Source organism: Gracilinanus agilis, chromosome 3 (genome assembly GCF_016433145.1).
Source record: "Gracilinanus agilis isolate LMUSP501 chromosome 3, AgileGrace, whole genome shotgun sequence".
Taxonomy (NCBI): domain Eukaryota; kingdom Metazoa; phylum Chordata; class Mammalia; order Didelphimorphia; family Didelphidae; genus Gracilinanus; species Gracilinanus agilis.
Genome location: NC_058132.1, coordinates 509,754,821 through 509,781,496, shown reverse-complemented (window position 1 = coordinate 509,781,496; position 26,676 = coordinate 509,754,821). Strand labels below are relative to the sequence as shown.

The window sequence follows — 26,676 nt, the reverse complement described above, 5'->3', positions numbered from 1 at the left end:
AGCTCTGCTATTTTGTCACCTAGATTCATTAAACTTCAGTTTCCTCATTTGCAAAATGGGAATAATAATAATAATAATAATAATAATAATAATAATAATATTACTTGTTTACCTTCCTTAAAGACAAAATTTTGGGGAAGAAAGCTCTTTGTAAATCTTTATAGTGTCAAGAAAACATCAGTTATTGTTTGCTCAAGTCAGAATGTTCTTCCATCACATTCCACCAGTTGAAACCACATGCTTCCTTAAATGCTCACTTCAATGCCATATCTCCAATGCCTTCTTCCTTAAAGTAACCCAAGTAGAGGTGTTCTTCCTTGAACTAGCAAATTTTTTTGTTCTTCATTTGGAGTATTATTTCTTTCCAGATGCAGCACTCTCTCCTCTGTTATGTGAGCTATGGATTCCTTTTATATTCAGTTTAGGCTTTTTTACATGTATGTTAAATTTAATGATGTAATGGGTCCCCTCTGAACATATTTTAGTTTATTTTTAAAAGTTTTATCAATATCTTTTTATTTGCATCTCCATTCCTATTTACCAATTCACCCTAGAAACTCTTCATCTCCCCTGTCCCAGGAAAAAATCAGTTTAGTGGAACAAAATGACAAAAAGTCTAACCATAATGACCATGTCTGAAAGTGTGTCATTTGGGAAAGTGAAATTTGATAAATCATTTGAATTAGAGAACATGGATTAGTAAAGCAAGTAAAGAGTGATTTCTCCAGAACTATGATATATTGCAAAAGATTGAAAGGCAGAAGGTTTTAGCCAATGAAACAGATTTTAGAGTTTTGCCTAAAATCCATCAATGGATAGATAGAATGATCTGGGATGTGAAAGAGAAATAAAATGAAATAAAATTAAACAATGCAGAGAACTCTGGAGAAGCATTAAATAAGGATCCTTGGATTGAATCGTTAGAGTATGCTAATAGTGCTCATAGCATTCACTGACAGAATAACCAATGCAGAACGTGACTAGCGTTGTGGCAAGGATTGGGAGGGGGCATAGTTAAAGAGAATAAATATATATTTTTATTTACATATCAATAAAGAGAAATTTGCAATAGTCTATCCAAGAGATGATCATCCGTCCCTGCCAGTGATAGTAGGGCATAGAAGGAAGAAAGGCACACAGAAAGATATGTCGAGAAAAAAACAACAACATCCAAATGGGAGGGTGAGAACTTTATTGATATGAAGGAATTTTTATGCAGAGCTGAATTCATGTTTTCAAAATATTTGGAAAGAAAAAGAATTAGTTCTCACTTGGGATTCACAAAACCATGTTTTAATTCCAACTCAAGGCCTTGGGAATCTCAAGTAGGAACTAATTCAAGCACAACTTTAGAACAAAGTGAAATCCTATTCAAAATAGAACGTGACCGTCAAAATATATGCATATTGTACATGTGTATATATACAAATAGATGCATACATATATGTACCTATCTGAGTTGTTTTAAATATATATGTATAAATACACATCCTTACACACATACTTCTATAAAGTATAAGTATATAAAAATAATTTCTAAAGCACTGTCTGAATTCTGAGATGACTTAAAAGATGGTATTCTGTTTATAACAGGCATCCAAAGAGCATGTGTCTAAAGCAATGCAGTATTTAGGAATCAGGCAGGCAATAAAGACAGCAAGTAAAAGGCACCACTAAAATGAATCCTTGAAACTTGAGGCAACTGGCATTTCAGACAGGAAGCTTCTTAAATGTTTAAAGGTTTAAAAGTTGCCATTCATTTTCACAGTCTGCTTGTGCCTGTTGCCTGATATCTGCCATTGGAATTGCTTGCCTAGTTTCAACTCTCTCCTCACTTTGATCTCTGACACCTGTGCATTCGTTGCCTTGCTTATAACTACCCAGTTTCTAACCCATTTTCTAGACTTCGGGTTATAAATCATTATATATTACACCTACACAGATTAATATTTTATTTTTACTGGTACAATGTCATTCTTAAATTAATGAATTACTTTGTTAGAAAACTGGGAAATATGCTCCTATATAATATATACATATGTTTACCTATAAACATACATAAATGTGTTTCTTCATATTTATATAATGATCATGTGGCCAATTCACTAATCTGTTACCAACTCACAACTATCTTGGCCTCTATAAACAATTAGCAAAACCAAATTGATTTTCTCAATACTAGCACGGAAATTTTTCTTCTTTCATTAATACTAAAAGAATTGTTCCAGATTGTTTTTCTGTAAGAAGAAGAGTTTTGAATTAAATATTTAAAGAAAGGGGTCAGTGCAGAGAATGTGTCTCGATTCCTCCCAAGTTTGCTTCCACGTCTCCATAAATTGACCAGAAATACATATTGACCTCCAGTCTCAGAAAGCTGAGAGTTTAGTCATAAAAGGTCCTTCTTACTACCCTTGCTCCCAAACCTGTAATCCAGACCTTTCTCTAGACTCTGAATCTTTGTTCCTGAGTCTCTTCGATCTGGGTTCTTGATTCCTTGTCACTCAGAAATTTTATCTGAGTCCTGACTTTGTTTCCCATTTAAGTGTAATTTTCTGATCTCTGCCAACTGGCCTTTCTGGAATCTTGATAGTGCTTGTTGAAGTCATCAATACATGTCTGTTCCTTTGTCTTCACTAACAACACTAGAATTTGTACACTGGCTTATCCATCTTACAATACCTGTCTACCTGCACACAGCCTATCTTAGCAGCCTCTTTTCCCCAGTCTTCCTAGACAGCTCAGTCCTGTTACAGCACAAGTTTCAATGTGATTCTATTTTTATAGAAACTATATGTTTTTTCCTTATCAGTTTGGAATTTGGAAAGCACCACCGTTCTCTGCCTTAAGTTGCCTAAAGAGGAATTGAAGGTGGTAAAGTTGGCCAGTGGTTGCTTGTCAAAAAAAATTAAATGCAGAATTATAAAAATATGCATCGTATTTTTGATGACTCAAATGAGATATATGAGAACACCTCAAACATAATGCCTTCTAGTTATGTCTGTTGCTATGGTGAGACAGGAGGAGTGTGTTTCACAAGTATTCACCTGACTAAAGTAAATGAATTCTTACAGAACACCAAGTGTTATACTAGAAAATGTTCTTTATACCAAAGGAGTGAGCATATTTCTCCCAAAAGATATTTTGCACCTTCCTAATGGTTATATTTATTGTAGGGTCTCTGCAATCATTGCAGAAATAAGTGAACTAAAAGGCCACAGATTTTATCAGGAAGAGCATATGCTGTGTGGAATGACAAAGATATGCATTTCCTCCTATGTATACTTTGTATTATTAATACCATGTTTGAATTATTTCCTTCATTTTTAAAGCTGAGTGTGAGGAAATGGCTTATATTTCCTGTTTTGATAAACTAATAGAATTCTGCTGGGTACCTTATTCCTAACTTGGCTCTCTCTTCTCTTGGCCACTTAGTTAGAGTAATAGGATAATTCTAGAAGGTATGACTTAACTAGACATTTAGGGAAGTCAATGATGGGTGTAGATCTTTTAATATTTAATAGGGAAATGCTAATAGTCTTTTTTTAAGTTTACCTCATATGTCAATTAGAATGGATTATTTAGCATTACTATTTATAGGAGATTTGGGTTAGGAAGCTATGGGGAAGTTCCAGTGTCAAAATCTGTAAAAACTCTTCAGAGAATTGCCTTTTGTTGGCTAGAGGTGTATTGGCATAAAAAAGACTGCCTTGGGACAAGAAGTTTCTTGGAATTAGTAGAGGACAGAATATTCTTTGTTTTAGGACAGATGAGTTTTGTTCTTGTATTCTCATATAAATTTGATTAATGTTACACTCACTTTTATGCATGGAGTTCAGAACCATCATCAGCCATTTTTTTCATTCATTCATTCACTAGCTTAATATACATTTTAAATTGCATCAGTATTGGCAGAAAAGTCTTAACATCAACGGGTTTATTCTTCTCTATGTTATAAATGTATAATTCCAATTGACATTAATGGGAATTAGCATCCAAAAAGGAAATACATTTTTATTGGTGTCGCTTACTGACCTGGAAACTATTACTGTAGCCTGTTTTGTAATATCATAAACATACAGGATAGGATTTGGGAAAACTCTGACAGATCATTTTTCTATATTTTAGGATGGAAAGAAAGATTTCACAGACCTTTAGAGAGTTCATTCCACAGCTTTTCACAACAGAAAAAGGTTCCAAAAGAAAAAAAATGGCATCCCCTTTCCTGTAGGACAATATGGCATGACTATATCATGGCAATATGAAACCGTGGTGGATTTATGAAAGAGGAACCAGGGCCAATAGCATCTATGAGGAGATACCCTCTTAGTCTCGCAGCTGCTTCCACTGATCCCCATTTTGACACATTATGGTCCCACATTTAAATTAAAGTGGCATAGCAAAGCTATTTTGCTGGCAGCCATATAGGCCAGGGAACCTAGGGAAGTAATTCTCCTTTGGAATGAGTTCTACACCAAGTTTATATACAAATTCAAGGAGATGACATGAAAGAAAACTGATGGAAAAGCTTCCCCACTTTGCTTAGAAGAGCAATATATGTCTTCTACTCTCCTAAAAGGGGGAGAATAAAGAATCCATACTCTAAACTTTAAATACAACTCTTTACACAGAACTTAAAATGCTCATTTAAGGTCTGTGTAAAGAGTTGTATTTTATGCTTTTAATTTCATGATGCCAAGATACAGTTAGAGCTCCAGAGGTAGGTTCCCACACACCAACTCAACTAAGAAATCCTTTGTCCAACTCACCACAGTTTGCACCTGGGAGCTAATGTCTTCTACATGCTAGTCAAGCAAGAAATCATCACATATTTATAGCAAATACATCTTCTATAGTTAGCTGCCAGTTGGCTCTGAAGGTATCCAAGTCACATCACATTCTTGGCATTAAAAAAAAGCACAGAAATACTGGTTTACTAGCTCAGAACAGGATTAAATATTGTTTAGGAAGAACAGGATGTGGAAGTATTCAGAAGAAAGGAAAGATCATAGAGTCATAGATTTAGGCTGGAAAGGACACTGGGAGGCCATCTAGTCTGACCTCCTCATTTTACAGATGACTAAACTGAGATGTAGATGGACTTGCCCAGGGTCACATAGATAAGAAGAGACAGAACTAGTCTAAGACTATAAATCTAAAAGCTCTCATTCAGTATCACACTCCCCTGCACAATTTTCTACAATATGCCTTGAAACTTTTATTTATTTTTTAAACCCTTATCCCCTGTCTTAGAATAGATACTAAATATCTATTCTAAAGAAAAGCAGTAAGGGCTAGTATTGGGGGTTAAGTGACTTGCCTAGGTTCACACCTAGGCAATCTTGGTCCTGGCTCTAAATTCTCTGAACCACCTACTTGCCTCTCTTTGATGACTTTATGAATCACTTTTATGGATCAGACAAAATCAGAGGCCACTACAAAATTGCCATAGCTTGAGCCCTTTTCCTCATCCCCAAGCCAATCAGGTCTTGGTTTTGACATCTTTTCCTAGCCCACTGGATTGGGGATGACCTTTTGGTAGATACTGGTGCTGTTATAAATACAGGATTGAGGGGGCAGCTGGGTAGGTAGCTCAGTGGATTGAGAGCCAGGCCTAGAGACAGGAGGTCCTAGGTTCAAATCAGACCTCAGACACTTCCCAGCTGTGTGCCCCTGGGCAAGTCACTTGACCCCCATTGCCTACCCTTACCAGTTTTCTGCCTTGGAGCCAATACCACAGTATTGACTCCCAAGATGGAAGGTAAGGATTTAATAAAATAAATACATAAATAAATAAATACAGGATTGAGTTTATTATTATCTTTAACAAACTGCAAAAGGTTGGACAGTTGTGTACAGATGATAAATTAGAATATTTTTATATCATGAGAAGGCAATCAATAAAAGATGAAAGATGAAAAATAGTAAATTATCAAAGAGGTATGATCAAGGGGGTCTTAGTAAAGGGAACTAGAGAAAATGTATCAAAGGTAGAAGAGTTTGCTTTTGCAAAGAGAGGATCCATATCTCCCTTGAAGATTGGATTAAAGGGAATATTGGAGGATAATACAAGGATTATTGAGGTGTGAAGAAGAGAGAGAAGGGAACTTAGTAGGTAGCCACCAAATTCTTTCTAAAACAAAAGAAATAGTCTTGAAGGGAAAGTGAGAAAAAAGCAGATAATAAAGTTATCTTGAGTAAAGAGAAGATTTAGGACTCTACCACACAGATAAAGTGGGAAGTATAAGTCAGATGGGAAAGAATAAAGGAATTGCCCTACAGCAACAAGGATAGTTAGTTCAATAGATTTAATGAAATTAGTAACATATGTTGTATTGGACCAAATTGAGTAGCTTCTCTCATTGGTGTTGAGTAGATCACATTGAGTATGGATGGGTGTGAAGAAGGCAGATAGATGGTAGATATATCCCATGGTTGGGGTTTAGCAAGATATAAGAGGTGATAGGATGAGTGAACAATGTTTTCAATGCTAGAGAACAGTGTATAGCTGAACTGCTCAACACTAGTGCTAAGACTTTTAAGGGAGAAAAGTGAGCCTAGAATAGGAGAAATTGATTGAAAGAACTGGGAGGATTGGAGGCCATGATGAAAACAGTATATTTAGGAAGAAGGAGATCTAGGGAGAAATGGAACAGCAAAAGAAAAGAACCAAAAGTTCAGGCTCAGGTGGACTACAGTTATGGATGAAGATGATATCCCAGCTATGGCTATCCCTATGGATGGCTGAGGAAAGATATAAAACATGAACACTGAGGCAGTGAGAGACCAGTTTGTCTGAAATCACATTCTCAATCTATGCCTTTGTATAGACTGTTCCTCATCCCTGGAATGAACTCCTTCCTCTTCTTTACTTCATCATCTCCTTTGAGGCTCTGTTCAAATACTACCTGCCACACAAAGACTCTCCTGATTCTACACACTACCCCCAACCAAAATATATTAACCAATATTGACTTTGCATGAATTTTATATTTATTTTACCCCACTCCATTAGAAAATAACCATTGCCCATTACTTTCCTTTTGTCACCAGTAGATATTTTTATTTCAAAAGCCAATCCCACTGATTTCTGTTACTTAATTTAATTAAGAATACATAATTGTATAAGTTCATTGAGAATAAGATTTTTCACTTTTTGTGCTTATGTTCCCAGAGTCTTGTGCAATGCTTGGCACATAGAAGATACTTAATACTGATTAATTAATCCACCAATTGTGTGTTCATTTTGCTTTATTCCTTACCATCAGAAGAATGAAGATTCCTTGAGGGGGAGGGACAAGTTTATTTTTATCATTCTAACCCCATTGCCTAGCATGGCACTTGGCACATAGCAGATACTCTAGCACACAGATAAAGTGGAAAGTTTTTATTATTGTTGTTTAATAAATAACAAAATATATCAGCAGCAGCACTCAGTATAGGGTTAAAGGCAGGGATAGAGAAGGCCCTGAGTCAGATTCTGAGCTCCTAAAAAAGAGAATTATCTAGGACAGCATTGGTGAAGTATTGGCATGTGTGCCGAACCAGCACTGGGGGAACTGCTCCATTCCCCCTCTTCCAGGTGCCCAAGGACATTTTTTGCATGCCCAGCCCCACTCTCCATCTGCCCAAAGTGAGCACTTGCTTCGTCCCTACACTCTCTGGGGTAATGTGGGGGCCTCACAGGCAGCTTAAAGTTGCAGTTTGGGCACATGAACTTGAAAATCTTTGCCAGCATTGATCTAGGGCAGTGGTTCCCAAACTTTTTTGGCCTTCTGCCCCCTTTCCAGAAAAAATATTACTTAACCCCCTGGAAATTATTTTGTTTAATTTCAATAGCAATTAATAGGAAAGATAAATGCACCTGTGGCCATCACCGCTTCCCTGGATTGCTGCAGCACCCACCAGGGGGCGGTGGCGCCCACTTTGGGAATCACTGGTCTAGGCGACTGGTAGATCCCTATTACAAGGTCGTGAACAAAGCCATATTGAAAGAGTAATCCTTAGAAGAGGGGAGGTTGATGGATGATGGCAGCATAGGGAGAGTCTGAAAGGACCCAATGCAAGAAAAAAGGAGTATACAACAAGGCTCCTCTTGCTCATGTGTGTTGGAGCTTGAGAAAAGAAGCTCCTAGTACTAGACTGGGTAGCCAGGGATATATCTGTTAGTGAAAACTAAATCTCTATGAGTACAAAGAAATAGAAGATATGACAGAAAAGAAGTATAGAATGAAAGACAATTTTTTTCAAAGATAAAATGGAGGTTCCAAAGAACATATTGGAAGAGGAGCTGGATGGAGATCAGTGACTGGGAGTGCAGCAATTGGACTAAGGTAGATAACAATCCAAAATTGCTGTTTTAAGAAGAACAGGAGGAACCATTTACTATCAATGGAATAGGAAGAGTACTTATTGATGGGGGTCCACAACTTCTAGGAGATGGTAGAGGAAAATATCCAGCACCCTCACTGAAGTCACTATTCTGTTCCAGTTTTTCAGCTTGTCTTTTCCCAACCTTCTCCTATTTGGCCAGAATCTTGCACTAAAGATTACTAACTTTAGTGATTCTTATTTGTAGAGAAAGGGTCAAGATTCTTGGCTCAACCTGTACCTTACTTTTAAAACTGTCTGGATCTTACTTGATTTTCTGTTGTCTTGGGTAGGCATTTGCATTTTTGAAGGCCACTCCCTGATGATTTTCACTACTCATTTAAAGTTACTTAAGATCATGTACCTATGTACAAATATTGAAACTGGCATTTGTTTTGTCTGGTGGGTGAGTCAAAGCACTACAATTTCCTCCAGAGAAAGGGGAAAAGGAAGATATTCCTTCATATTTTGCCCCTCCCATGATAAAAAATGTAAGGCTAACAAGCATTGTATTTTAATTTTAGATATTATTAGGCATATTTTTAGAATAAATAGCATACTTAATATACTTAACACAAAGTCTTTGTAGGGTATTTCACTGCTCTAGATTGTAATTTCTCTAGATCTTTTCATCTCAGGTAACTTTTGTCCAGCCTTCAGCACAAATTTTTCTTCCAGGTTTTACCCAACCTGTTAGAGTCCTTCTTCCTCTTCTTATTAAAGTATACCATACATTTTCCCTTTGTTATTTTCATTCTTTCCCCCAATACAATCCCACTTCCCTTTTTGGACATAAATATTTAATATACTTTTACTCTTATAAAAGTTGAAAAGAGTTATATTTAGGTTTTATAAAAGGAGAAATGTTTTGATAATTCGAGTTATCAAAATTAGAAAGAATAATTCAAGAATAATAAGGTCTCTCTCAATTTCACATAAAGATTACATGACCACTTGCCATGCATATAATAGACAAACTGTAATTCAATCGGGAGTTGATCTGGATAGATTCAGAAATTACATCAATTTTTAGAATTTTTTGGCTTACTGAAAGCCTGATCTTTCTCCATCAAACTGAATCCTTTCTTAAACTTAATTCATCAGTAAATACTCCTATATCTCATATAACCTTTGCTACTTGTTCAACTTTGATTCTAAATGACCACTCTATTGCAAATAGTAATAATATGGAAATATATATGTCTTGATCAATGATACATGTAAAACCCAGTGGAATTGTTTGTTGGCTACAGGAGTGGGTAATGGTGGAAGGGAGGGAAAGAACATGAATCATGGAAACATGGAAACATATTCTAAAACAAATAAATAAATAAAGATTCGAAAATTAAATAAAATATTTTTCCTTCTATCATGCTTCACTTCAGTTTGATTTTTAAAGTAATAATTAACAATGTGTCAGAACAGGGGCTCGATTAGTGTGAGATTGGTCAGGGGTTTCCCACTCCAATGGAGCAATTGATCTGGAAATGTTCCAACTGCATGCAACAAGAGGAAATCCAAAAATATGGGCAGCTGGCATCAGGGACATCCAGCAATAAGCAACAGGCATATATCTTGGCAGGCAGATGGATGAAAGTTGAGCACGTTGTTGGGAGAGTATGACAAGAGGACATTAAGTGAGTATCAAGGCTGGCAGACAGTGGATTTCAGAGATACCCAGTGCCAAGTAGCAGGGCCCCAGCCTTGAGGATTAGAGTACACAGGGCTTGTGATTCAAAGCCCCAAAAGGACTGAGAGGGCCTCTCACACTTTGCCTCTTGAAATCCTGCCCATCCTTTTAGAACAAGTTGAAATATTCCCTCCTCTGTAAAACCTTTGCTGAACCAGTGTCCCTCTGCTTCACTCAGAAATAAACTATTCCTCTCTCGTAGGTGTAATGATGCTTTATCCATCCCTTTTGATTATGTTTGATATTAGTATAGCAATATTAACAGAACAAGCCCCTAGACATAACAGGGTTACGTGGGTCCAGAATTAAGCACACTAACTTATGTGTCACTCTTTAACTTCCTACTTAATTTATTTCCATATTCAATCTCATCATCCCAAACACGAAGGTAACCTTGGAGCCCTTTTAGTAATTTTCTAATTATTGCAATGTCAACATCTCTCTCAAATAATCAAGATTGTCTGAAGACAAATAGGTCATTACAGCAGTGGCACGGTTCTCTCCCTAAAGGATGAGGTCTTCTGAGTTATGTTAGGTACTAAAGCCTCCTCTGCCCTGATTTATTGACATCTACTTGATTCTTTCAGTTACAGCCAAATACATTGAGGTCCTCCGTGGCCCCTGGGAATCCCAAATGGCAAGGATCAAGAAGTGGGTTTAGTAGAACCCCCAAGTGATATCACCTCTCTTAATCATAGAGGCAGAGGTTATGGGAACTGAGAAAAATGTTTTGTGGTAACCCTAGACCAAAAAAAGGGAGGCAGGACCTCAAGAATTAGATGCTATAGAAAAGAAGGAACAGGAAGTAAACCTAATATATTCTATTTCTGAGGAGGAGGAGGAAATCTCTAAGGACCATTATCGCTTTGCCCAACCAAGGATATTTAATTGAAACCAAATGGAAATAGGAATCCCCCTAGCAACAAGAAGAAAAAGATCCCACAGGAAAAGTGAGATGGATAACTCTAGAAAAATAGTTTTGTCAGCTGTACATTCTCAAGATGCAGGAAAGTCTGAGAATTTTGTATAACAACTCCTTAAGGATTCAATATCAGTATCCATAAATAAGGCGGCTCTCCAAATGAAATCTCCTTTACAAAATAAGACATGAAGAAAATATGGATTATTAGACAGATTATGGTTTCCCAGAAACCAATTTTTCTCTCAGGAATCCCACAAGCAGTTTTTGTTCAGAAATACAGATGAAAGCTTCTTGAATTGATTCAAGCTTTACTTTGTGCAGATTGTCTAGAGATCAACTGCTGTCACAAAGTAGTTGAATTTCAACTGACCAGGAATGTCACAGTAGCTGATGGTTAAAGCTTTCCAGATTTGCCATACGTCAAGCCTGGAATATGGCTCCTTCTCATTTCCCCCCGCTCTCTTCAACAAAACCCTTCTTTTCCTTCAAGTCCAAGCCAAGTACTATCTCTTCTATAAAACCTTCCCAGGGCTCCTCAATTGAAAATACAATGTTTCACTCCTTCAATTGACATTCTCCTTTACTTCATCACATTTTACTTTCTATGCAACTTAACCTGCAAGAGATTGTTTGAGTTTTATTTTTAATCTTGATATAGTGGGTTCCTATTGCAAGGTATATTCTTTATAAATGTATATTGGTCAGTCATTCAGCAAACATTTAATAAGCAATTACTAAGTGCTAAGTGCTGGGGATATAAAGAAAGTCAAAAAAGAATGTGTTTAATTTAATTTAATTTATTTTAACAGGACTATAAAGATTGGGTACCCCATTATAATTTCTTTAGGCACAATAGGTTCCTTTCCTAAGCCCACTTGCAAAGGGGAGAAAAATTTCCAACTGTGGTGGTACAAAAGGTACCCAGAAGTACTATCACTGGCTTCCATTGTTGCTCAGAGAATGAACAAAACTCTTAAGTATATTTCATTTTTTTATTTGAATTTTCCATCTGAGTTCCTGAATCTAATAGTACAAACTTCTGTTCAGAAGCAGTGTGGTACCCAAGGAAATGCAGAATCTAGATAACTCAAATTATCTAAGATATCTTGAGAATACGACTTTTCCTCTTCAATGCTTCCAACCATAGAAATATTTGAAGGAGTTCAGTTAGATTTCATAAATATTGATTGCCTGCCAACTATATGTAAGGCCATGTCATATTCCTGAGGTGTGCCTTTGAACTAAATGATTAAGATGGGGATAAGCATCTCAGTAACTGAGATCTGTTCTCCCATATACTGTTTCCAATCAGTGATGCCCACTAGGAATTCATAGTGTTCTTAGCATCTGAAGATGTGTATGGAAAAACAGAGAAAAAGTCTTTTAATTTTCAGACAAATTGAGTGAATTGGATATTTTAGAGCAAAATACTTTGTTAAGTCACAAGGAAGCCAGAAATTCTTTTTTTGATTAAAAAAAATCCCTATGATACTTTTCTATGTTTGCTTTGTACATCAGCATATATACATGCATACATATATTTCAATATCCATGGTATATGCTATATTGTCTGTGTAGTTGATTTCTTTCACCACTAGATGACCCCTGTGTATATTCGGTAGCTTTTAACCAAACCATTTTTTTATACACAAAGTGAATATTTAAAAGGAATTTTTAATAGGCAATTTCTTACTTCAATTGTTGATTAATAAAATGTAAATCTACATCTAATTGCTAATTACTGTATTTCTAAGGTAACATTCAGAGTAATTTCCCTTAAAGCTATTAGATATTCTATATTCAAAAAGAGGTGTACTATCCAGAATCTTTAAACTAGTTACCTGATTTTCATTGAAAACTATATAAATAACATACAATAACCAATGTATGCAGGTTAGGCTTTTGGAAAACATTCTCTGTACCAGATAAGTTTCATGTTTTCTCAATAGCGAAGCCAATGTACCATTTGTATAACTCGTTGTTGTTCTTATTATATCTCCCTCTTCTCAGTATTTTATCTAAAAATTAATTGTAAAACATGGTTACTTCATAATTGCCTTTTTTGTCCTTATCACCCCTTTTTTTTTTGATTGGGATAAGGTTGTAGGACAAAAAAAAATATGGTTAGCCTGAAGAGAACTAACAAAACTTAGTACATATATGTGTTAACAAGTTTAACTGTTCCATTTATAAGACAATAGAAATTTCAAGATTTCAGGGAAGCTGGAAAACAATTGGTCTTTCACCATGGAAAAGCAAAAATGTTAGAGGGTAATTGGAAAAAACATCCTAGGTAAGGCAAGCCCAAACAGATCAACAAGCAGTCTTGTCCTTTGTTCAATCAGGAAAGTCAGGAAAAAAATGTTGGAGAGATGGTCAGCAGTTTCTACAATCATGTTCTCTCATCTCCATTTTCCAGGATGCCAATTACCAGCCAGACAGTAAAAGTTTCTTACAGGGAACCCATTGCCAATGATTGTGTGATTGTGTGATTAGATGCTCCACAGTCATTGACAGACTAGAAGAATTATTTTGCCACATGATTACTGTATCTTTATCAAGGTTCAAAATCATTTAAGTTGTGTCCCAAGAAATGCCCATCACTCCTAGAGGAGTGGAAGATACCATTCTTGTGTCTATGAAATGGGAAGCATAGGAAATTCTGAATATGAAATACAGTTGATTTGACTCTTCAATTTCTTAAGAGTTTATAAAGTCATAAGATGCTAGAGCTAGAAGGGACCACAGATATCCATCAGTCCAGCTACAACCCAAAATATGAATCCCATCTACCACAAGGCTGACTAAGGATCATCCATTCTTTACCTGATAAGTCATTAAATTTGGTCCAGTACAAAAGAAGAAAAAGAAGTTTTTGTTTTTCAGATGTAATGATTCATTCCCATGTAGGTGAAGGGTCTTGAAGGCCATATAAGTAATTAACAAAAAGATACATTTAAAACCCTATCCTCTAAGTTTCCCATTTAATATTCATTCTGTGACACCACAAAGATTGCTATCTCAGCAGAGGAAGTATTATAAAACCTTACTGTCAGATTATTTAGATTCTGAAGAAGTCATTGATTTCTTGTTGGCTCACAGCCTAAAGGAGTATAAAGTCAAACTCTCAAAATGTCCCAAGAATCTTCATTTTAACTCTTATTAGGTGGGTCTGGGTTTCTGAAGGACTATGTTTTTGGTAGGTCTTAACCCATTTCAAAGAATTAGATTATGGGCTCACTATCAGATGGGGTGCTTTTGTTGCCATTGGGGTTCTGGTCTAGCTAAATGCAGAGAGGTTAGTAACCAAAATATTGCCCAAATAATGGATTTTTCAGTGAGAGCATTGCACTATGCAGCAGTAAAGTATGTACATCAATGAAATCACTCTTTCAAGGTATATAAGTATAAAATAACTTCCAATCATACCAAGTATTTTATTTGTAAAATAGTGGTATTTCCTTCTTGACACTCTGTTAATGTTTTACCCCTGTACCTGGGAAATTCACTTGTTTCTTTTCAAAGACTGATAAATAACTTATTAAGTGAGCTAGAGTTATTTGCCCCAGAATAGGTAGATAACATATTTGGAATGGTCTACCTTGGGAGGTAGCAGGTTTCCCCCCCCCCCTCACTAGAAGTCTTCAAGCAAAGGTCAACCAACCACTTGTCTGGGAAGTTTTAGAGAAGGCTTTTGATCTGGTATGGTCTAGTTGACCTCTTAGACTCTCAGCTCTGGGATTCTGCAATTTAGTCGGAATGTCGAATATCTAGGATATCTCATGTGGGTGTTAAATATAATCCTTAAAGCAGCTGGACTTAAAGTGAAAAATTCCCATTTCGACTCACAGAAAGTAAACATTTGGTACACAATATACAAAATGCTTAAGAAGGGGGAGGGGAAAGGAGCTGGGAATAAAAAAGCTTTTTGGGAAAAGATTGAAGTTGTCATAAAATGATAAATTTCTGTAAACAAGAACCAAATCAGATCAGATAGCTGCATATTACTAGGTTTGTTCTACATTTTGGAATTAAAGCCATCCCCATTTGAAAAGCCTTAGGCTTTCCAAAATTTTTCATGAGAACATTTGATATATCAGATCCTGGAGTAGATGCAATGTTATTATAAGAAAAGGAAAATATAAGACATCCTGTGAGGTATCTAAGCAGAAAATTGTTCCTTAAAGGAAAGGAATTTGTCATCTCTGCAAAAATTTTGAACTATTATTTAGACCTTAGATAAACTAAGGCCATGTGTTTTTGGCCAAATGTTTATTGGTCATCAAACTGTAATGGAGAAAGAGACAATACAAAACACAAATTGTGGTGGAAACTACAGGACTCCAAGACATTTAGCATATGCCTGGAAGTGAAACCATCTTGTCAGACACGCTATCAAGAAAACAGATAGAAGCTCTTAACTGTGGAACAAATGAGAGGCAGTTTGATGAAAGGGAAGGAGTACTGGATTTGAAGCGAAAAGATCTGAGTTTGAGCCAAACTACTGGCATGTCCCAACCTCTTGAGCCTCAGTTTCCCTATCTGTAAATGGGGTCATAATTGTAAAACTTTCGTACTGCTGTAGGATCATGAATGTACAGGGGTTATTGTACAATTTGTAAACCAAGTGAGTGTTCTTTAAATGTGAACAATTAATTAAACACTATGTCAGTGAATATCTTTAAAAGATAAACACTCCCTCCACTTGAGGAAAGAAAAGTCAGAATAGGGAAGATTTTAAATATATGGAACCTACTTCATTGGAATTATTGTGCTAATCAGAAAGTATATATAATCATAATACTACTGATGGTACCTATGCCACAGATGGGAGGATCATTCATTTATTTATTCATTCATTCAACAAATATGTTTTTTGCCAGGCACTGTGTTAGAGATACAAAAAGATACCAAGGACAGCCCTGGCTCCAAAGAAGCTTACAATGTAAGGAGAGGAGGCAACTAGTGAACAAATATATACAAGGCAAACTATATACAGGATAAATAGGAAATAATCAAAAGAGGGAATGCCCTGGAATTAAGAGGGGTTAGGGAAGGCTTCCTGCAGAAGGTGGGATTTTAGATGCCACTTAAAGGAAGCCAGAGAGGTCAGAATTCACAGATAATGTGTATAAAGTTTTTGCAAACCTTTAAGCATTATACTTGGTATCCCCAAAATGACTTGATGTCATTTTAAGCTTTAATAGCTTTTAAGTTATTAGTATCAGTGCCATTTTAAGCCTTTTGGGACACTATGTGTAACTGTCGATTATTAATGATCTTACTAGCTTCCTGGCTTCTCAGTTTATCAATGTTCTCAGCTCCTGGGACCACCACCTCCACAGTTCCTCAGCCACCCACAAGAATGGGTCATTCTTTAAAATGCAACGTTAAACTAAAATGTTTGACTTTATTCCTGAATTCTGAAGTCTCCCGTCTTGTAACAGGCTTCTGTCCTTCTGCCTCTTCTCATGTATCTACCTCTTGAACGATATCCCTTTGCCCTGATTTCCCAGTTTAATTGATACATGCTTATCAGGAGTGGAGCAGGTAGGTGGTGTCTTCCTGGGTTCAAATCCGGACTCAGATACTTAACTAGCTATATGACCCTGGGCAAGTCACTTAATACTATCTGCCTCAGTTTCCTCATCTATAAAATGAGCTGGCGTTGGAATGAAAAATGACTCCAATATCTTTGCTTAGAAAAACCGAAAGTGGGATCAGGATGAGTCAGATGTGACTAAAACAAGCAAACAACAACAGCATCAGGAAGGGCAGCCACTCACAGGGACAGTCCCAATAATGCCTCCTCGAGTCACAGAGTCCAGAGATCTGAGCTGGAGGGCACTTAGAGATCACTGAATCCAATTCTTCATTTTACAAATGAGGAAACTGAATCTCAGAGAGCTTGGGGGACACACTCCAGAGTCACACAGCTAGCAAGCGCCTGGCACAGAATTCAAACCCATATCTTTCTGACTCCAGGGCATATTTTAATACCTCATGAGGCCACTCACTGATCCTGGCTCCTGCATGTATTAACCTAGCTGAGAAAGGAAAGAATTCTTCTGGTTGAGGTCTGTGTGCGTTGGTTATTAAAAGGGATAACCCAGGAATTAGGTTAGAGGATTGCATTCCTTCTTCTTTCTTGAAATTCTCTCTCCAAGGTCACCAGTGACCATTTAATTGTCCAATCTATCAGCTTCTCAGTCCTTATCTGCCTTGACTTTCCTGAAGTATTTATTACTGTTGAACAACCTCTTTTTTCTGATAAGCCTTGCTCTCTTGGTTTTTATGACACTGGTTTACCTATCTGATTTCTCCTCAATCTCTTTTGCTCTGCATTTCCTAAGTTTAAGCATCCCAAAAGGCACTGTCATTAGCTGTCTTCTCTTTTTCTTCATCTTCTCCCCTGGCAGTCTCATCTCCTCCCTAAATTTCAGTGATCATCCATCACTGGATGATATGTAGACATTATGGTAAAATGGAAAAACACTGGATTCAGAATTAGGAAGACTTGAGTTCAAATCCTATATCAAATTCTTAATAGCTTGGTGACCCTGAGCAAATCCCTCAGCTCTTTGGATCTCGGCTTCCTCCTCTGTAAAATAAGAGGGTGAGAGTTGATAACCTCTACCTGAATTCAAATCTGATCTCAGATATCTGTAAAGCATTTATCACTGTGCCTGACAAATAGTAGGCACTTAAATTCATATTTCCTTCCTTCCTTCCTTCCTTTCTTCCTTCCTTCCTTCTTTCATTGCTTTTTCTTTCCATCTCTCATTAGATTTTAAGCTCTTCAGAAGCAGTGACTGTAGTGCTATTAGAAAAATTTTATAACCAGAACCTTTTCTCATTCCTGGTAAAGTATTTACACAAATAGTATAATATGTAAAGAGCAATAAATAGGTGATGAAGTGAAAAGAGCTCAGGCCTGGAGTCAGGAAGATTTGAGTCCAAATCTGACCTCAAACACTTGCTGTGTGACCCTGAGCAAACCACTTAACTCTGTTTGCCTCAGTTTCCTCATCTGTAAAATGAGCTGGAAAAGGAAATTGCAAAAAACTCCAGTATCTTTACCCAAAAAAAATAAATAAATAAAAGCCAACAACACTAAAAAATAAATAAACTACCCAAATGGGCCACAACTGAACAATAACAATATAATATGGTTATAGGGTATGGACCAGGTGTTCCAGGCTATACCTATTATAGGAGGTACTTAATAAATGCAAAGTTTTTTTGAATGATCTTTGATATTAATTATACTTCTATTTTAAATTGTAATTGAAATTGCTTAACCATTTTCTTCTCTTTTTCTTCTCAGGCTGCGAAAAAATACGATGTGCCCTGTGGAGGAAGAGACTGCAGTGGAGGTTGTCAGTGCTTTCCTGAGAAAGGAGCACGGGTAAATACAAATCTCTTCCTTGTTTAAGAACACAAGCTAAGGAATTAGGGTTATTACAGAGTATTTTTAAAGGTAAAAATTCTGTTGCTTTTTACTGTTGGTTTACTTCTGATCAAGTAAGTACTTCTGATTAACCAATTTTTCCCTCAAATATTTAAGGGAGAGGAATATTTCCAAAGAAAAGAATAGATAGCGGGATACTCTTCAAAATTCATTTACTTTACACCAATTTACAGGCATTAAATTAAAACCATGAAAATGGTTTCATGAATTACCATTTTTCTCATTTATTATTATATATACATTACACATATTTGTTGAAAAATGTTGCATTTCAGATAATATTTAAAATTTTTTAATAATATCTAGCCCCAAATCAAGACATCTGAATTGTACTTAACATAGACTATTCCGTATAGAAAGCAACATGAAGGTACTTCTTAAAATTCAATATTTTAGAACCAACATTCACTGAATTATTACATAAGTACTATTGAATGTCATTTAGTTAATTCTCTTCTGTTTATTTACTTCATTTCAAAGGCCATTGTCCTAGATTTATATATCATCTGCCTACTGTTAATATGTTTAAAAAGAAAGCTTTACTTTTTAATGATGAGGGGAAAATACTTCATATTTAAAATATTGTCTTAGATGACTCATTTTATTTTATTATTTTTATGTTATTATTAAAAATGTTTATGGGGCCGCTAGGTGGTTCAGTGGATTCAGTGGTTCAGCCACACCTGGAGACAGGAGGTCCTGATTTTAAATCTGACCCCAGATAATTCCTAGCAAGTGACCCTGAGCAAGTCGCTGAAACCCCATTTGTGTAGCTCTTACCCATCTCCTGCCTTGGAACCAATACATAATATTGATTACAAGATGGAAGGTAAGGCTTTAAAATAAATAAATAATTTATGATATCTGACCTTTCACATGTACAACAAATTATTTGACAATCTGCATTCTGCCCTTTAAATAAAAAGATCTGTTTCATTTATATTCTTACACTTAAAAGAGAGACATAAATGGCTTTTGGAAAGATTTGTTGAGACAATTTATCTAAATATCATACTAGAAAAATAATTTCCTGAAGGACAATTAAGATGAAAAATTAATAGCATAATAGAAAAAAACCTTGCAAAAGGTTAACTGACATAACTAAAGAAAATTAAACTGAAAGCTCCCTAAGGGCACAGGCTTTGTATTATTTTTTTATTTTATATGTCCCTTGTTTAGTAGCACAATGCTTTATATTTGTGGCACACACAGTGAATGCCTGATTGCTTATTGAATTTGCAAATTTTTCAATCTTTAAAATATCTTACTTTATGTCAACTGGTCTGGATATGATCCATCCATTCTTTATAGACCACCAAAGATAAGAGAAGAATGATAATCATACCATAAGCATCATGAAACTAAAAATATTAAGATAGATCAATTCTGTCATTTAGAGACTTGTCATCTATTTATACGAATTTGCTACTGTCTTTGTGAGTTCTCATCACTGAGAAGGAGTGATAAAGGAGTAAAGTAAAGTTAAATCAGTTAACTTGCTATTTATTTAGAAATATTTGAATTAAGCTGATCAGCATAAACTACCAGCCAAATAATACAAGTCTCAAGTGGGTTTCCTGTGTTCTGTTGTTTGTCTGTGAAGGACAGGGATAGGAGGGGTAGCTGTGAATATTTCTAGTTAAGCTTTTATTTGTGAATTGTGTAATCAAAGAATAGGAATGGGGTTTGGGGGAGTAAAATGTTGATTTAAAATATCCAAGCTTTCTCCATCTCCTGTATCACAGACTACTAAAAGTTGGCAGTATGGACAGAAAATATTGCTGTCTTTTACTGAACCCAACTGGACTTAATTTGTTGAGGTTTTTTTCCCCTCTAGCATATTTTTCTGTGTTTTATCTGTGTTTCATTTGTTTTCTCCAATTCTGTTAGAACTTTTTGCCTTTGAGTCATATGCTCCCCCTTAGGAATTATATGCTCCTTTCCACATTCATTTGGAACATGCCACTGTTCTCAGAGACAACTGGGAATTCCTTCCAGGAGTGACCTATTTCTTGCTTAAAATATAAATTAGAGTGAATTTGAGATGCCCCGGGTTCAATACTTCAATACTTCAGTTCAACAAATAGGTATTAAACACCTACTTGTGTGCAAATATGCTATATGATGAATGATGCTAAGGGCTCAAAATGGCAAAGATGAAACTCAAGCCCAGAATTCAGCTTATATAATATGCTACCCCCATTAGAAATACTATGCTTTGGTTCAGCTCTTCTGTTACTTTTCTGATAAAGAATAAAATTGCTAATTATCATTTTAGAGGCATAGAATATAAATTAAAAGAGTCTTTTGAACAGTAGTTAATATTCTGAAGAAAATTTCCACCTATGTATTAGCAAAAACTTAGAGACCAACTGTAGTTTCAGAGTAATTAAACACAAATCATCATCATTCAATATCCACTGTTTTAATGGATCCAAGATTTCATCAGGCCCATTCAAATTGCCTAATTCTGTTCTAGTCATATGACAAATCCAAAAATTATACTGTAATATTTTATAAGATTAAAATGCTTGGTAAATAACATAATATTTTGATATGTATGTACTCTGACCCATATCATTCCTTTTGATGGTCAGTTTCATTCTTTTCTTGGATAAGGTACTTTCGACAGTATTAAAAAAATCCTCAAAGTAATGTTATCAAATCCATTTTTAATACAATTTTAAAGCCACTCATTAATATTTCCTTTAATATCATGACTATGATCTGATTCCATTCAACTAACATTTTTAAATGCTTATATCATGTCCATTTCTGGAAATACAAAAGGCAAAGAACCCCTGACTTCAAGCATCTTACAGCATCTTCATTCCTATTTATTTTCCTTGAATATTTAATTTTTTTAATTACTTAAAATAGATTATGTTTATTATAACAAAGAATACAAATACCTAATTATAGAGGCAGATACTTGAGAGTATAATTAAAATGAAATCTTTTAAATGAACATAGTCTTCTTCTAATATAATCACTAGTTTAGTCTTGTTTAGTGTAACCATATAAAAACCTATGATTTTATTCAATATTATCCCTAATACATTAGTGTATATTAAGTTTGTCTGTATAGTACTAAGTAAAAGATAATACCAAAACTACTCTTATTTGTTTGTTTTTAATAACTATAAGTAATTTATTCCAGAATCTACAACTACCATTGAAGGAAGGAAGGAAAGAAGGAAGGAGAGAGATAAAGAAGGAACAAAGGAAAGAAGGAGGGAGGGAAGGAAATAGGGAAGGAGGGAAGGAAGGAATGAGGGAAAGAAGGAAGGAAGAAAGGAAAGAAGAGAGGGAGGGAGGAAGAGAGGGAGGCAGGAAGGAAGGAAGGAAGGAAGGAAGGAAGGAAGGAAGGAAGGAAGGAAGGAAGGAAGGAAGGAAGGAAGGAAAGAAAGAGGGAAGAAGGAAAGAGGGAAGAAAGGAAGGAGGGAAGTTACTTGTGGTTTTGTTTATCTGTATTAATCCGATCAGTTGATCAGACAAATCCACACTTCACTTAGTACTCTCTATGGTAAGAAACCATCTGCAAGACTAAAGCTATAGACTGGACCATAGAAACAGTAGAATTAGACCATATAAATGCAATCATTTAGGCAATCTTGACAATTGATATACTTAACTGCACAATGTATTCAGACAAAACAACTGGTATGACTCATGTATTGTCATTTACCTTAGATTTAGATTAGATTAGGGCACATTTACTAAACTTTTCTTATATGTAAGGCATTGTGCTAAGAGCTGGGAATTCAAAAAGAAAGAAAAAAAAAGGCAATCAAGAAGATTACATTCTAAGGGGGGAAGACAGTGCATAAAAGAGAGCTAGAAAGTTGGGAGAGAAGGGGGGAAGCTGGTACTCCCTGGGTGCAAAATGAAAAAGTAGTCTTGGAAAGTCAGGAGCTGAGCCAAGACAGAGAGAATCATTGCTGGCATGTATACTTCTTCAAATGGAGGTTAGAAAAAGGAACCCTGCAAAAAAGAGGCTAAAGAAGTGTAAGCATTTCCAGGATGATGGAGCAAAAGCAGAAAATTAGTCTGGGAAAGTCAAGAGCAAGGCATGGTATTAACTTGGTTTTATTGCCATATGCTACCCAATCACAAGAATATCTCCTCTATGGGGGCAGCTAAATGGCTCAGTGGATTGAGAGGCAGTCCTAGAGGTAAAAGTTCCTGGGTTAAATCCTACCTCAGACACTTCTTAGCTGTGTGACCCTGGGCAAGTTTTTGAACCCCCATTGCCTAGTTCTTAAGAACCAATACAGAAATGTTAAAAAAAAAAAAAAAAACCAATACAGAGTATTGATTCTGAGATGGAAGGTAAGGGTTCGAGTCTTTAAAAAAAAATAACTCTCCTTTTTGTACCATCACACCTTTACTTGGCAGAATTATTTTATTTCAAATTTTTGTGATCAATCCTTAGTTGAAAGTCATGGATGTAACTTTAGGAACAATCTTCACCTAGTTGCCTTTCCAAAAGATGTATGGAGAATACGTAGAAACCGTCTTCATTGCATCATAAGAAAGATATCTCAGTCAAAAATAGCTATTGATGGAATCTCAGCACAAATGCCCCATCACCCAAATTTCCTGAGATTCCACCAATAAAGACCCATGCCTTTGGATTCTTCTCCCCTTCATCTTCTTTTAGTTTACCCTGACTCCTAGCAGGGACAAAACATTAAAGACATTGGTAAAAAGTAAGGTATTAGTGGCGCATCAAAGACTGATAAGCAACAAATGGGCACTTGGAATTGGGAAGAAGAAATATCTTTAAGATGTTAGTGAAGGGAAAGAACAAAATAAAAATCTTGTCTGCTTCACCATTTATTATAGGGCTGACCCTTTATATACTCAGAACTATTAATTTTAGGAGGAAATGTGAACTTTATAGAAAAGGTGATTAAAGTTTTCATCTGCTTGGGTTACATAAGGCTACAGTAAATATTTATTAATTGGCTGACTTGCTTTTAATTCAGCCAGAATTGTGTTCTGCAACAGGAGGTATTCCTGCTCTACATTTGGATTCATACTTTTTTTTAAAGTAATGTAATATATAAAAATAGCAGTTGGCCAAATTCTGTTATTCCAAAAGATGTGTACAGAGTCTGTTCTTTCCCACACATTTCCCTGGAGTCATTTGCTATATATTTTCCTCTCAGTGCTACCGTTGCAAAGACTAAAATGCCTGGCTGCAGACCTCTTGGCTAGGGAGGGGTTTCTAATCCCTGAACACTTTACTAAATCATCCATATATGGTAATGAGTAGAGTTAATTTTTCCCTTGCCATGGTGATAATCAGAATCAGAATGTGTACGTTAGTAGATAAACTTTTTGGCCCCTAAGAAAATTCACAAGTGTTAGTTATAGGAATTCCAACTTCCAAATGGATCCTCATGTTTCCTAGTGAATAGGGTTTGTTTAAAATTCATTGAGGTTAATTCTTCCCTTTTTTGAAGGCAGCATACATTGCTTTTCACAGACAGAATCAAGGCTAATGGCTACTTCATGTACATCAGCGCCCAAGAGGTAATGTGAATAAGATATATCCAGGATGGAGTTGTGACTAATCTAGGATAGCAGTCGTAAGTGTACTTCCCCAATAAGAACAGATTTTTTACCAGTTTTGACAAAAAATAATAAAGGACTGATATTGGTGGTGGTTTTCTCCTTTTGCCAAACGCTAGTGTGAAAAAGAGGTAAAAAGGACACTGGGTAGTGGATAAAGGAGAACTCTGAAACCCAAAATGCTTGTTATTAACACCCTTAAAGGTGTGTGCAAAGTTTAATTAAACCTATCCATTGGGCTCCTTCCCACCCATTTCTCCAGAATCTCTGACTTATTTCTAAAGAACTTAAGATCCTTTCATTGTGTGGCTTGAGCTTCTATAGTTCAAATCTTCTTTCTAAGTTATGCAAAAAAAAAGAATTAGAAACGAAATCTTGATTTAATAATAACATATAGTACCCTCAGGTTTGTCTATATAAATAGGTGCCAAAATTGGTAGCCAATTCTGGACTCATCATATTTTTATTTTTATTTTGAATAAATGTACAAGGTATTCCATACTTAGGTTCAATACACTGTGCCCTAAGCACTGGAATGCAAATTAAAAAACCAGACATTCCCTGTTCTAAAGGACCTCTCATTTTAATATGGAGAGAACAGCATGTATAGAAGGTTTCAGCTATAAGTCAGTTGGAAAAACACCTCTAGTCCTTAGAGGGCAATAGGAAAGCAGATGGTAAGATATCTTCTCAAACAGTTTTTTCCATTCATAAAATCATATCTGTTCCTGATGTTTTCTGATAGATCTTTAGACACTGTGGCTGCTGAGGAGGCAGGGATCGGATACCCACAAACAACTGCCAGTTCCTATCTCTAAGGGTTGAGCCTCTGGATGTTGGCTGAGGAGGATGGAAGTCCTCCTGGCAAGTCACACCTAATTCTGACTTTATAATTCTCAGAGTTTTACCAGTTTTGCTGGTGAAGTCATGAAATTCTCAAGAGAAAAGTAATCTTTGTTCAAATTGAAACCAATTTTCTATGTAGAAATGTGCAAGAGGGTGAGGCAGGATAGAGGAAAGGGAAGGTAAAAGATTTTGTAAAAAAGCAAATAATCATTACTAGGATGTATAGTATCATTCAAAAAAGTTTAAGAATCATTGCCCCAGAAAAATCTCCAAAAGGAAGACTGCAGTTCAAAAATGGGGAACAGTCAAAACTGGCTAGCCAGCTTCTCAGATCATTCCTAGAATCTCAAAGCCAGTTGGTTCCCTCATTTTATAGATATGGTGACTCTGTGATTTATATGTGACATAAGCTCGCAGAAAGCTTATATGACTTTCCCCAGGTCACACATCAGTAAATGACAGAATCAATACAAGAATCTAGTTTTTTCCTCTCCCCATCCACTGTTTTGCACCTATAAGAGGAGCTAAGAAACAAAACCAGAAGCTGAGAATTCCTTCACTAGACAGACAGGATTTTAGGAAGGTCTTTATTGGGTGACAGCAAGTTTTGTTTTACTGTTAGACTTATCATGTAGACAATAGTTTCTCTTCACTTTAAGATCCCTCCCTGAAGGTCAAAGGGCTAAACAAATAACTCTTAGAATCCTAGCATTCTTCAAATGCAAATTGAGTGAACTCAAGTGAAAACAACAGAATGGAAAAGGAGAGAAAAGGGTCTAAGAGATAGAATTCTCAGAGTTGTAGGAGAATGGGCTCTATAGTTAGCAGCCTCCTTGCCATAGCAGAATTATTGTATCTATATTTTGAAGAAATAGATTGGGAAAAAATGATCAGAGGTTTAGAACTTCATCCAGGGGGAAACTGAGATCCAAACAGGGACTTAAATTTAAGTCACTTACCCAGTGTTACACAAATAATAAGTAGCAGAACTGGATTTCAAACTGAAGCAATGTGAGAAAATGTAGCACACTTTCCAGCCTAGATAGGATCTGGATAGAGACTGATCCTCTATTTTTATTCCTTAAGGTACCTTCCAAGTGAGTAAACTCCCACATTCAATGTAGGTCAGCACTTACCTGGAAATTTATAATCTCATGGCATTGCCTTAAGACACCCACAAGTTAAGTGACTTTCCTAGGATCACACTTAAAGTACCAGAGACTCTCCTGACTTCAAGGCTAGTTCTCTAACTACTAAACAAAACAGTCATTTAGATAGAATGGCCAGTAATTCTTGAGATGAGCTGTTAGGATTAAGTTTTCTCTTGCCATTGAACTTCAATAACTCTGGGAGAGACAATGAATGAGCCTGAAATTTTTGTACAATCCTGCTCCAGGACATCATTGATCCTCTTCGAAAATGAAGGACCAATAACAAGAAGAGTATCTATCCAAAATGGATTTTTCTTGTGCTCCCAGTAGATTTGGTGGTTGCTATCTACATACACACATACTTCTCCCTCGTGAAAAACAAGCTTAGCCAACATCTTTAAAATGTTACCCATTGGATGAAGACACCAAACGATAACTCTAGTCCAACTATCAATAATATGGATTTAGGTCTTGATCAGTGTTTCATGTAAAACCCAGTGGAATTGTGTGTTGGCTAAGGGAGGTTGGGGAGGGGGGTTGGGAAGAGGGAAAGAACATGAAACTTTAACTATGGGAAAATATTCAAAATAAAATAAAATGTCACCCACTATATTAAAAGAGGAGCTGCCATTTTTTTTGTCCAAATATA

At 36.0% G+C, this 26,676-nt stretch overlaps 1 protein-coding gene across 1 annotated transcript in view; it reads left to right on the top strand.

The window, feature by feature from the left end:
- COL4A2 (collagen type IV alpha 2 chain) overlaps window positions 1-26,676 on the top strand; it is a 273,590-nt gene that overhangs the window by 60,751 nt on the left and 186,163 nt on the right. The window contains exon 4 of the mRNA XM_044670533.1: window positions 18,307-18,387. Within this exon, the coding sequence (XP_044526468.1) occupies window positions 18,307-18,387 (81 nt within the window). The remainder of the gene's footprint in view (window positions 1-18,306; window positions 18,388-26,676) is intronic.